Source organism: Aptenodytes forsteri, unplaced genomic scaffold, assembly GCF_000699145.1.
Source record: "Aptenodytes forsteri isolate BGI_AS27 unplaced genomic scaffold, ASM69914v1 Scaffold75, whole genome shotgun sequence".
Classification (NCBI taxonomy): domain Eukaryota; kingdom Metazoa; phylum Chordata; class Aves; order Sphenisciformes; family Spheniscidae; genus Aptenodytes; species Aptenodytes forsteri.
In genome coordinates, this window is record NW_008794171.1 from 1,871,151 (window position 1) to 1,884,510 (window position 13,360).

General features: G+C 43.8%; 1 protein-coding gene across 1 annotated transcript in view; it reads right to left on the minus strand.

Annotated features, from left to right (window-relative positions):
• Positions 1-3,473: 3,473 nt before the first annotated feature.
• Positions 3,474-13,360, minus strand: part of HEPHL1 (hephaestin like 1) — a 35,431-nt gene continuing 25,544 nt past the window's right edge. The window contains exons 13-20 of the mRNA XM_009282199.2: positions 11,952-12,091; positions 10,968-11,108; positions 7,729-7,835; positions 7,074-7,296; positions 6,188-6,327; positions 5,181-5,340; positions 3,756-3,836; positions 3,474-3,676 (exon numbers count right to left, since the gene is read on the minus strand). Of these exons, the coding sequence (XP_009280474.2) occupies positions 3,474-3,676; positions 3,756-3,836; positions 5,181-5,340; positions 6,188-6,327; positions 7,074-7,296; positions 7,729-7,835; positions 10,968-11,108; positions 11,952-12,091 (1,195 nt within the window). The remainder of the gene's footprint in view (positions 3,677-3,755; positions 3,837-5,180; positions 5,341-6,187; positions 6,328-7,073; positions 7,297-7,728; positions 7,836-10,967; positions 11,109-11,951; positions 12,092-13,360) is intronic.

The following is a 13,360-nucleotide window of genomic DNA, read 5'->3' on the forward strand; positions in this document are numbered from 1 at the left end:
CGGAGGGTGAGCGAGAGCAGGAGGTGGGGTCGTGCAGCCCCCCCTGCCCGGGGCAGGGGGCTCCGGGCCGTGCCAGGCGCCTTGGGGTGTCCCCAGGGATGGAGGCTTCTTGTATTGCAGTTTGCGCCCATGGCCTCTGGTCCGCTCTCTGGGCACCGCTGAGAAGAGCCTGGCTCCGTCTGCACCGCACCCCCTTCAGGTGTTTGCACACACGGATAAAATCCCCGAGTCATCTCTTCTCAAGGCTGAACAGCCCTAGCCCTCTCCCCCCCCACCTCGTCTGGCAGATGCTCCAAGACCTTAACCTACCTAGCACCATGTGCTCTGGCACTTCAAAGTGTTTGGTCGCCACCGCCACATCTCAAGTCATTTTTCGTGGGAGTCAGTGGGGTGCCTTCACCTTTAATAACCCATAATTCATTTTCCCTTTATATTTTCCCAGTTGCTTTCTGAACCTCTGTAAGCTCAGAGCATCGTCCGCCCTCTCAGACCAGGAGTTACAGAGGTGACTGTCCACCCCGTAAAGAGCCACCTCCTGTGCTGTGCTTTGCACGTAGCACTACCCTAGCTGATACTGCTTCTGCCAAAAGGGACAAATTTTCCCCTTCTCCACTCAACTCTCCCTTCATTAAACCTCTATCCTATCTGCTTTCAATTGTCCTTTCTATTTTTCCAAGCCCCAATCCAAGGAAATCATTCCTCATATGGAAACTGTTCTACAACACTGATTGCCTTTCTTGTTCTTTCTGTGCCATTCTTGTGCTGCTGTGTCCTCTCCTGGACGGGGCCGGGGGACGTGACTCATGCTGCATTCGAGATGCAGGTGCCCCAGACATTTATGTAATGGTACTAAGTTGTTTTCTGGTTGGCTCTGTTATTGCTAACGTTGTCATTAAACAATTACAAGTAAGATCCCATTTCTGGGTTGCTTAGACAGTATGATGCACATAGGGCTAGGATTGCTTTTTTCCACAAGTACTACTGTAAATGTATCAGTACTAAATTTTATCTTTTTATCACTCATTTTTCATGCTACACATACTTATGATTGTCACTTAACTTGGTCACCCTTTTTCACACCGCTCACAGAAAATAGTGAAGAGCAAGGGTCCTTGCAGCACCCCATGAGTGACTTCCACTGTGAAATCTGTCCACTTACTTCTGTCTTTTGACCAGTTATTTAGCCTCCGTGGACCCTTCCTCTCACCCCATGGTGATTTCATTTCTTTAAGAAGCTTTAACTAAGGACCTTCTCAAATGTCTTATGGAAATGTAAGCAGGCTATATTCATCCAGGTCTCTTATCTACAAGTTGAGTCCTTCAAAACCTCACTGAGGCACAATTTTCTTTAAGAAAAAAAAAGTATCGATTCTTCCATGATCTGCTTTGTTCCTTTGGCCACTTCTCTCGTTTTTTTTAGAACGGTTGCTACCAGCTTGCATTGTGTGGATGTCAGAGCTGCTTATTCCTCTGGAAAGTTTTGAAATGTTGATCTCGCATTTGTCACCTTTTGAGCTTTTGGTGCTAGGACAGGTACCAACTGCTACCCAAGTTCGTAATCCAGATTCTTCATACTCGAGGGCCTGTAGCACTCTCTGGGGAACACACCTGTCCTGGTGACTTGTTCGTTTTCTTCCTGTGTTCATTTTGTTGCTTTGCTCTCTGTTCCCACTGGTCCTTCAGCCCAACACAGATGCTGTCCTTCAACACAGGTGTCGGGGCACGGCTGGCCACGGGGCTGCCTGTGCCACGCAAGCAATGTTAAATGCAATGCTTTACGCTTTCTGTGGTGCTTCACACTCTCTGTGGCAGGCTGTGTCGCCTGGGCAAGCAGCGGTGACGTCCTGAGGCCTTGAGGACCTTTGGAGGCTTCGTTCCTGTTTCACAGCCGCCATCCAGCTGAGAAGCATGCCAGATGAAATTAACTGTGCCAGAAGGTTCATACAAATAACTTGATTTTTATTATTCTTGTAATCATTTTGGATGGCTAGTTTCTACGGTCAAAATATATTTATGATTCTGTTTCTAAAAAGTCAGACGCATTAGTTACTCTAAAAGGAAAGTACCAAATAATTTCCTTTATTAACAGTGTATGTTCAGGTGAAAGGCTTTAATTTTGTATGTATACAGAGAGCAAATGTTCTGCACAGACAGACAGTGGTTTTGCACAGAAAAGGAGACCTCAATTTTAATGTTTACAAAACAGAAGGATGAAAGGGCTTAGAGTGTTTGTTTTTGTCAGCTCAAAGGGAAGATTTAGAGGAGTCTGGAAGTGTTTATTGGTATGGTGTAACTCCTATTTGGGCTCAGTCCTGCAGTTCTACCTCACGTGTGTGCTCTTAAATGACTGGGGAAAACAAAGAATCAAGAAATAACTGAGAAACATCCAAGAAACTTCAATGTATTGGTTAACTGGACATCAATCCAAGACACCATTAAGCTACAATAAGAGTGATGGGCAGTAAAGTTTCCTACGTTTGAACATACTTCAAAATACAGACGTGGAAAAAATAAAATTAAAATACCACAGCAACTTGAATTTACATTCAAAATCAAATTTGGATAAACAGTTTCACAGACATGTTTGTTCTGGAGTTCCTCTGCAAGAGCTGTAGCTGATATGAGCAGGCAAGAGTGAGCACTGTCTAATTAAAAATGAGCTATAAACATTCAAGTATCACTAAACATGGCCTGATTCTGCCTGTCTTCCTCACAGAACACAGAGATCAGCTTCCTGATGGCTTCATTACAGGTAGGAGTGAGGTGCTACTTGGTGCAAAGAAGAGGTACAGAATCAGGACCACAATGAGCAGCAATTACAAAGTCAACTAACTTTCTCGGAGGCTGCTCAGGACTAGATTTTTAAAAGGATTAACAAAAGCTGTTAGAAACTAACAGCAGGGGCAGTGCTGAACTCCATCAGGTGCTAAAATATATTGGTAGGTCCCTAAATGCCTTTAAAAATCTGTCCCCAGTGCACATTTTCCTCATTTAACATGGCAAAAAAAGGAGAATCACTTAAATGTCAGTGAATACATTGAGCCAGACTTTGGGAAACCGCGGGGACTTCCACACTGACACCTGCTCCTTCAGAAGCCGGCACACTTAAAACAGTCCCTGGTCATATTTATTCCCTAGTGTGAACCCCATGTTTCTGCACAGAGTGCATGGATGCCATGCTGCCCGCTCCTTAGTCCTGTGGATAAATCCTTTGCAGACGGTGTGGATGCCGAGAGGTGTGCTGCTCTGCTGGTCTGCCAAATTTGATCTTGGGCAAAGCTCAACTGAACTCCAGAGAAGTGGAAACAGTGTTGGGTGGTACATGGCTCTCGGAGCTGAACCCTACAGCTCATGTCCACTCTTGTGAGCACTGGCTACGGGGTAGGACTATCAGCGTATGTCTTGCTCCAGTTTTATTAGCAGCATGTCATAAAATCCAGTGTGGCTCTGTGAATGATGCTAAAAGTGGGGATTTACAGGGAATCTGTTAGAAGCGCGCTTTTGTCATGCAAAGCCGTGTAATGGATCCTGCTTCCTTGGCGGGTGACGAGGCAGAAGAAAGTTAATACTGTTGACAGCAGAACAAGTCCAATGAAAAAAAAGACTGCGAGTATCAGGCTGGCTTCTCCAGGACTCAAAGTTTTGCCAAAACAATTGCCCCCTTTGCTGTCATAATCTTTTAAAAGAGAAGTAGTTCATGAGAAATCTATGCGTTAATCTGAAGAGTTTTAAACGACATTTTAAGAAATCCTTACCCTTTGCAGTGGTCCTATTTTTTGCAGTAGTCGTATCGTATGCTCCAGTTGTGAGTCCTCCTTCTGAAGGAGCTTCCCTCTCTGGGAAGAGAGAGATAAGCCATAGTTAAGTTGAAAACCTTAATAAACACATTTTTGTCTTCTGGAAAAGTAGCCTTCATTTTATTTAATTCCTTCTACCTTGTTGATCTGAACAGAAATCATGATTAGATCAGCACAACTATTGCTCTGGGCAGCTCCGTGGGCAACGTCCCCCTTCTCTATAGGCATCTTTGTTATTTCACTACTTAATGTAGTGATAGGACAAGGGGTAACAGTTTCAAACTGAAAGAGGGTAGATTTAGATTGGACATAAGGAAGAAATTTTTTATTATGAGGGTGGTGAGACACTGGCATAGGTTGTCCAGAGCAGCTGTGAATGCCCCACCATTGGAAGTGTTCAAGGTCAGGTTGGACGGGGCTCTGAGCAACCTGGTCTAGTGGAAGGTGTCCCTGCCCACGGCAGGGGGGTTGGACTAGATGATCTTTAAGGTCCCTTCCAACCCAAACCATTCTATGTTTCTATGATTCAGTTTTGCATTTGCTTGTTCATTTGAAGTTTCACAGCCCAAATAAATATGTGGTATGAAATAAATTCACCTTGTCCAAGGAAGGAGTATTTTGGCTATGTTTGGCATTACATTTGTCATCCTGCTGCTACAGGGTTACAGGCACAAGGTGTGCCTGCTGGCGCTGTTGCAGCCCCTGCGGAGGAGTGTAGCAAGCACAGTGGGAACCCAGGCAGGAGACGCTGGATCCAGATGTTTAGTGAAATTATGTGCTGTGGAGAGGCTCACAAAGCACTTCCGGCTTTACTCACAAAGTGGTGGAAGGGACCAGCGCCACCCAAAAATCTTGCCAACTTTTCTTAGCCAAAGGATCACCTATTTCTTGGACAGGATGCACAATCATTTTTCTGGAGCATTTTCTATCTATCTCAGCTGGTCTCTGCCTGTGCAGGAAGGAGCTTGAATAGCCCCGTGAGCCAGCAGTGATTGCAGGGAGGAACCAGCACCATGCCAGTCTGCAGACCCTCCCACACACCATGTGGCAGCAAGGCTGAAAAATAGCTTTGCAGTTGTTTTCTGCACCACCTGCGGGTGACTAATGGTCCACAGGCTGCCACTGTCTTAGAGGGGCTCTTGTGAAGCACCAACTGTTTTTAAGTTGCAGAGTGCATCAAAGATTACTGTCCTTGACATGTCATTAGGGGTGTTTGTCCTGTCCCTAGATGATGCTAACTGGCCATGGCAGTAATTTACATGTGCTTCCCACCAGCGTGCAGGGTGCAGCATTGACATTAGCTCTCTTCCTTTCCTCCCTGCCTTCCATTCGATCTGCTGCAATACGACCTCCGAGTCCTAGGACATGTTTCTGATACTGCACCTGATTTATTGATGGTGTAGGTCGTCTCCATGCCAGCGTGGATGTGATCGGCTACGTGGCAGTGCAGAAGCCACGTTCCAGGGTTTTCTGCTACGAGTTCAACTGTCTGGAAAGTCCCAGGAAAAAGGTCATACACATCTCCTCTGTGGTCCTTATCTGTCTGTGGCAAGGCAAAACCAGCATTGTGAGAGTCTTGCCTCAAAGACCCACCATGGGCACTGAAATATTCCAGTTAGACTTTCAGCTCCTCATGGCAGATCAAATGCTTCTTGTTATATGTTTCTAGTATGCCTCATGCAGGGAAACTGAGGTCTGTGGACACCTCTCATTTAATCAATTAATTAATTAACAACAGGACACCCCTCCTGAGGACTTAAAGTGTGGGTTGAGCATGGACGTTTCTTTGAAAGACAAATTTTTCAGGTAGTCCTGTCAGTGTCACTCTATCACAACATAAAACCATAGTGTAAGCAGGCATAACTCTCTCTGATTTCCTCACTGTATCTTCCCTTATACCCATGGGTAAATATACATGGGTAAATATACATTTTACCCACATAATCATGTCCTCTAATAATGACATTTATTCGTGTTTCATAACAGGTTCAAAGTGGTAGAAGTTTTGCAAGGATCTCATTCATTTTGTATTATTTCTTGAAAAATTTCTTTACTGAAAGAGTGGTTAAACATTGGACCAGGCTGCCCAGGGAAGTGGTTGAGTCCCCATCCCTGGAAGTATTTAAAAGACGTGTAGATGAGGCGCTTAGGGACATGGTTTAGTGTGCATGGTGGTGTTGGGTCGATGGTTAGACTTGATGATCTTAGAGGTCTTTTCCAAACTTAATGATTCTATGATTCTGTGATTTCCTTCATGTGCAAAACTCCCACTGACCTCAGCATCAGCCCAGAGCTCCGTGCCCAAGCTGCAAAATCAGGCTAGAACCCGGACATTTTTGCAGAAATTTCCCATCACACTATAAGGTTTTACTTTGATTATTTTTACCAACCTTAAAGATGAAGGTCTGTGCATGGAAGTGAACTGTATGTATATCCACTTCATTGCCCATTCCTATCAAATACCAGTTTGTCCTATCGCCTTCATTCATCGTTAGACCCAGGAGACTGTTATAAATCTTCCCATTGATTGCTGGAAGAATGACAAAATAGGACTGGTTAATAACCGGCCACGGGACGGGTGATGAAAACCTCCATTTCAGGCACCTTTTGCATTTTCTCTCTGGGGAGACCAGATGCCCAGGCAGAGAGGGGACAGGCACGTGTGGCCTGGGCAAGGGCTCTCCATAGTGACCACTGCCATTGCAGGGAGACAGCCACGTTTTTGTTTCAGTTTCCAAATCACCTAACTGCACAGCAGCAACCATTTTTCTGTCTTGAAAAGCATCAGGTCAGTTTTTTACTCATTGAGATCAAACTCCTGAACAAACAGGACTTATGCTGAGAAGCTAGATGGAAAAAGAGGGAATAGAGTTGTTGCCTGAAATGGGTACCATCTGTAGAAAAAGAAGTTTGCTTTGCCAGGGCTGTTCCTACCCCCGTCCAGCCTGTTCTGCCTGGCTCCTGGGCTGGCTGCTACTACAGCCACGATTTTAAAATGTCATCCTTATGCTCCTACTAAACAAGCCCGCACGGAATGCAGCTCCCAAATGACAAGGGAAGTCTGGCAGGTCAGCCTCTTCCCATGAGTATAAGATTAAACTATCTTGTTGGAAAAATATCTTGGCTGGGCCTCATGAAATCTTTTCGTTTCCAGAGTTGCAGCTTATGAAGTTGTCACGTGGTTGGGTAATTGCAGGCTAAGTCCAATGTCTTCCTAAACGGGCTGTGAAAAATAAACCTCTGTCCTCTTGGCTGCTGCCACCGAGTCCTACATACCATGCATGCTGTTGCCTTCTACAAAGTTCTCAGTGGAATTGAAATCATCAGGATTCTTATGAAGGTATGTTTCAATATTTTCTTTCAAATACCAGGATTCATTTTCATCGAACACCATAAACAGAAGGGTAAATTCACGATTGATGTCTTTCCTTAGACCTCTTTCATCTAGAATTCCTTTTCTGCAAACTACGAGAGGCCCAATCAGACCGCTGTATGTGTCCTGAAATAAAATAAATATATGCATTATAAATTTTCTGTTTCATTCAGTTATGAAATAGACACATATTAACTACAGATTAAATAAAAATGAAATTCCATTTTCCTATCAGATGAGATAAAATCATGATTCTAATTAGAGAGATCTTTCTCTACATGTCCCTATGTTAATGTTTTGCCTTCACCCAAAATCCCTCCAACTATTCTTTAAGGAGGGAATCACATTACCATGGTGTATCCCTGGGGATTTCAGTAGATTAAATTACCCAGGCATGTGCAACTGTTATCAAAGATGACAAAGTATCTAGCTCTGTAAATCGTTCCTCTAGCCTGTGGTCCTCGCACAAATGAGAAGCAGGATCCTTTCAGAAACATTATGCAAAGCAGGATGGTTTATCCAGAGCAATGTACTCTTTAATGACCATTTCTTGGTTACCTTTACAAAATTCACTGTTGAATAATAAACCCAAGTGATACAGTTTGGATCTGTTTTACCAGGGCCAGATCTTTCTGGGACGTTCCACCTGTAGGTGTTTATTTCTCCTGAAACAGAGAGAACAATTTTACCAAGAGCAGCTGGGTATTAAAGGCTTTGAACAGTATGTAACTGAGATCTGCTACCCTCCTGATCAAAAAATGATCTGTATCAAAACTATCTGTGTAAGCATGCAGCAATGGGATGTGGAGATGATTCTGCCTTCCAGGAGGTCAGTGAGGTTCCAGTGGTGTAAACGAAGGCAGATAGCCCCCAGAAAAGGAGGTCTGCAAATGATGCTGGCAACAGTGGCATCCCCCAGAGGGAAGTTTGGAGATAGGACTTTTCAGCTTTCTCCATGGGCAAAACTTGTAGCAGACCAATGATCTTGGGTGCCGATGCTTAAAGTCAGTTGAAGGCGTCAGGACCCAAGCTCCAGAAAATATTTCCTGGACTTTGTCAGTTGAAAAGGGCACAGAGATGTGGCAGTTGCCCCTGGGATTTTGCAGATGGTGCTGTAGCAGTGTATCAGCTCAGGGCCAGGAGAGGAGATCTGAGTACGTACCGACTTGCTGACTGGGAGCAACAAGGGAGTCCTTCACTCTTCCGGCTAAGCCCCCTCTCCTCAGCAGTTACTGGAGAACCCCTGTCCCTTCCTGAAAGACATTGCCTCTGCCACGTCCACCCTGAGCAGAGATTTCCTGACCTCTGATTTGATTAAAAAAGCCAATCTGATGGGGAAATTATCTATTTGGGTGAGGATCAGTTCTCTACACTGAACAGAAACACACCTATGTTCAGATGAACTGTCTGTGCTGTGTTTCCCTGCTTTGTTTTTTTGCTGGTACTGCAGGGAAGGATAGGAGACCAAGATGTGGTCAACACCTTGCCCTTTTAATTGGTGGAGAAATGTTGAACCAGGCAGTCTCTGGCACAAAAGCCTTCCAGGGTGACAAAAGCCAAGAACAGCTAGGGACATGCTACGAGTCAGGGGAAAACAAGGAAATCACAGAACTCCTGGCCATGGTCTTAGTACAGCCACAATCCAACAGCTGCCAATAGCTGTGGGCATCAGGGCAAAGGAGAGTTTTCAAGCTTAAATGGTTGTGAAGTGACTGAGCCTAGCCACTGAGCCACTACACTGTTCTGATGGATCATGCAATAGTGGGTTTTATTGTACAGCAATAACTACAAAAAAAGAAATGGTGATTCTCAGATATCATACTATATGAGAAGAGTCTCACATAAATGGTGCAATATCATTTAATCTTACGGGACAAGCACCTTCTGTTCATTACAGCATGGATTTACACACTTCAGCAGAGATCAGAAAAGCTTTCAAGACACAATACTACACTAATAGGACAGAAAACATTGACAAGAAACCCATCAATCTCAGAGGCATTCATGCCTTGGTGACATACACCAGGGAAGAGTTTGTCATCCACCTTTATCTAACCTACATGTCATCACCCCTTTTTAAAGGGGGTGATGTGAGAAGAGAGCCTGGCCATGGTTCTTCACCACTTCCTTGCTTTTTACTCCTCACTTCAGGACTGTAGTTGTAGAAAAATCTCCACTCTACTTAAAACCTGAGACACTTCACATGGCATCAAAGACCCATCTTTGAAGTGCAAATGAAGCATAACCCCTGAAAAGACAGATAAACAAGAGAAGAATGGATGTTTTCTCCCTCTTTGCTGCTGGGTAAATGGAGGAATGGACAGGGAGAGGACAAACCTGTGGCAGCTGAGAGCTGTTTTGGCTCAGGCTGCTATGGATCTGCTCCCTGCACCTCTTTACCATGCCACCCATGGTCTCTTTAGGAGCTGGCAATGCTCTCAGGAGCACAATTTAGCAGGACATAACTCTGACTGTTGACTGGTTCAGGATTTAGTAGAACTAGACAGACTCTGGGGAGCCTGGGGTGAGCAGTCCAGCCTAGGAAGACAGACAGTGAGGATTTTGAGATGGTGGTGGTGGGGACTGAAGTGGCCAGGAATTATTCTTGTTTTGAGGGACTTGTTTTCCATGTTAACTGCTGATTCCAAAATCCTAAGGAAAAGTCTGTCTTTAGATCTTCCTGAAGAGTCCTTTCCTTTGGCTCACTGCCAAACACAGACACCTTCCCTCGTCTAACTCATCCCAAGCCTGCTCCCATGTGGACACAGGAGACATGACAGTAGTGTTCCCAGTGTTACGCCTCGACTGTCAACAAAGCAGCATCGACAACATCATGGAGCAAATAACAAAACAAGGGAATCATATAAATCAGCTTTTTTTTTTTTTTCTCCATATATTGACCACGGGTATTCATTCGTCAAACTCCAGCAAGGCAGACACTGGCTCACAGTACAATCACACACAAATTCATGGCCAAATGTATCGATACAGCTACCTACAGCAAAGAGATTTCAGCTTCCAGAGAGGCTTAGTACATCAGAATTTCTTTTCATTTAGTTTCACACTGAAGCTCAGAAATACTGTGAAAAGAATTGCATAGGTGATGGAAAGGAAAGGGATGTACATTTTGGATTGACTATAGTGCCTGGGTTTGAGTTTGGCTTCCTACTAGAATATAAAACCCAAGATAAAAATTGAAGTACAAAAATTTTAACAGGTATTTTTCTATATGAAAAATTTCAGTGCTGTGAGAACTATTTTCCACTGTTTTCCTCACTAGAAACTGAAGCATATTTGGTACACTTCTTCAAAGACTTTTAAATCACGACAGTGACATTTTGCATGTTATGCATCAGCTCTGAATGCAAATGCCAATTCTGTGTAGATTAAGAGAGAGGCAGAGTTAACATTGCCAACTGCAACTCTACCAATGAGCTTCTCAGTTTTTAAAACGTTGCTAGAGTGTCAGTCTGGAGCAAATGCAGCGTTGGCTTACACTTCTCTTGCCGTGATTATGGGCCTGCTTCTGCTTTTTTTGGAGGTTGTCCAGTGATATTACATTCCTGTTTCTACCCCTGATAGGAACAAAGGTTCATTCTCTGCCCGAACATGCTCACTTGGTCAAGAACGTACATGTATTACAACACAGAATTGTATCTGAATAAACGTTGAGCGTATTATGCCTGGAAGAACATATAGGTATGTGTAAGCTTGAAAGAGGGATTAGCATTCATGTGTTAAAATGCTTTTATACACAGCCTTTGTAGCTGAAAGAAAAAAAAATGGAAGAGCCTTACCAGGAAGGGTAATTGGTGTCTCAGGTTGTTCTTCACAACCTACTTCTTCTATACCATGTGCGCTTATTGAATAAGGCCTGCTGGCTTTGTTCTTAAATACGATCAGTACAGAGTCACCAACCTCAGCATGGAGCAACGGCCCTAAATTAAAACAGAAGATGCCCGTGATTAATGCTGCTTTTCTGAATTTAACAGACTTTCAATAGCTTGGCCCAGGAGAGGAGCCAAGTTCTTTCTCAAAACCCTTAGACTTTTCTATTCTTTCAGCAAAGCCATCAAAACTGGTTTGTTATCTCAGCTGATGAAAAGCTCCATATATATAAATAATCTTTTTTTCTTTTCGGTCAATGAGAAGAATTGTTCACTCTGGAGACAGGTCTTTGGACAGCTTGTTTTTAAGGAAAACTCTTGTAGATTTTTTTTGTATCTTTCAAAATTTTATTTCTTAAGCTGGTAACGGTTTGGTTTTTTTTTTTAACTATTTTTTTTTACTTTTGTACTGCAAAAAAGGAAATGTTAAATATATTCCTAGAGAGTGTTGACTACTTTATGACTGGTTGTTGCCCACTTCTCACCCCATAAAAAACATGAGCTCATGGTTATTTTATGACATGCGTAAAATTTTGTCTTGCCCAATTTCAGATACAAATCCAGCCCCTTAATATTGATTTAATCTGCCTACAAAAGTCTCGCCCACGTTACATGCTCTGGTGTTAAGGTGAATCCTGGAATTGCCATTTTGGCGTCCTCCCTGTTAGTACTCCTTAGGAAACTCCCTATTCATGTTTGAGAATGAATTCTCTAATTTGGAAAGCATCTTTACACTCAGCAATTATATAAATAGGATGTAAAATCACTGATAACCTGGAACAGGCATCAGTGTTCCTTGTTTTCCATGTTAACAAAGCTGGAAAAACTCTTTGTTTTTGGAAAGCAATCCTCTCACTTATCAGGCTTGGTCTGTGAGCCATGAGAGCTACTTGCCCAGGATTTCCAAGTGTTCTTCCTCCTCTGTCCTCACTTTGCGCTGTGTGAAGTTGCCGTTTGTGTACTCCCTGTAAACCACCTTCTTGTATTTTGAACCGATCAGATCTTCCGCTTGGCTCAGGAAAACATGCCCATAGCTGCAAAATAAAAAGGCAAAAATTAAAAGCACTAAACCTTACATATCTAAAGGCTAGTAACTCTTGTGTTATTCACAATAGATGTGATAAGAATATATGGCTTGATCCAATGTGCTGATTGATGTGAAGCCCTGCATGCCGCAAGAGATTTTAAACAGCACGTAACAACAGTGATAATTCTGACTAAATGCACACCCGCTTCAAACATGTAAAGCTGAGGATATGTTGCACTCACCACAAACTTTTGGGAATACAAATCCTTCACCAGAGCTGTCAGAGCAGAGATGAATTTCGAGTAAAGAGTGGGTTTGGCCACTCTCTCCAGCTGCATCCTCCGCTCCAATGAAAGATACTGCCTGTCCCTTGCAAACCTGAATCCTCTTATCACGATGGCTGCTTTCACTATCTATCTTGGCTATTAGTCAGCCTCAGGAAGATGATAACTGAAGCCTAACCTTGCAAAAGCAAATGCCATCATCTGAGATAAGAGGGGGCTGCTTTACCCTGCCCTCCTGCTGCTGTGTACTGTGCAGGGCTGGATGCTTTCCCAGCATGAAGATAAAGTGAGAAATGTATTTTCCCTTCTGCACCTGGCAGAAGATGCTTTTTTTGTGCCCTCTAGGTTTGTGCAGTCACCCACAGTTTGTTGCTGCTCCTGTGGGATCCCAGAGGGCTGACTCGCCGGCAGAGGACACTCGCCACCAGCTGCGGAGGAGAGCGTTCACCCTCTTCTGAGGGCAGCTCTGTCTCTTGGCAGTTCATCTCCAAGGTGCCCCTGGCATGGGAGTTGTGAGGTTGGCTCACAACATACTAAATAAAAGCAAAAAATGCCCCAGGAATACTGCTTACTGTAGTAATATACTGTGTGTGCAACAGCAGCCTTTGACAATAGTAGAGTTAATATTGTCTTTAAACACAAGGTGTTCATCACCTGTGACTCTTCAGGTTTATTTTCTACTGACTCCACCATACGCTTCCTCTTTACAGAGTGCAGTTTCCCAGCCACTTTTCTAAGGTTTATTTTTGAAATATGTTCCTAGTTCCTCTTTGTTTTCATCAAAGTGGTCTCAGAGACCTCCCTATGCAATATGATCTGGAACATGTATCTTCGGCACACACCTTTTATTCCTTAGCACAGTGCAGTCTAGATGTGATTCACTTGTGGCTGGGGGGGGGTTCTGACTTTTCCAGGGGAGCCAGGGGCTACCGCGCTGCAGTGAAGCAGGCTCAGCACCTCCCTAATGCAGCTGCACTGCTTGCAGGGGCTCA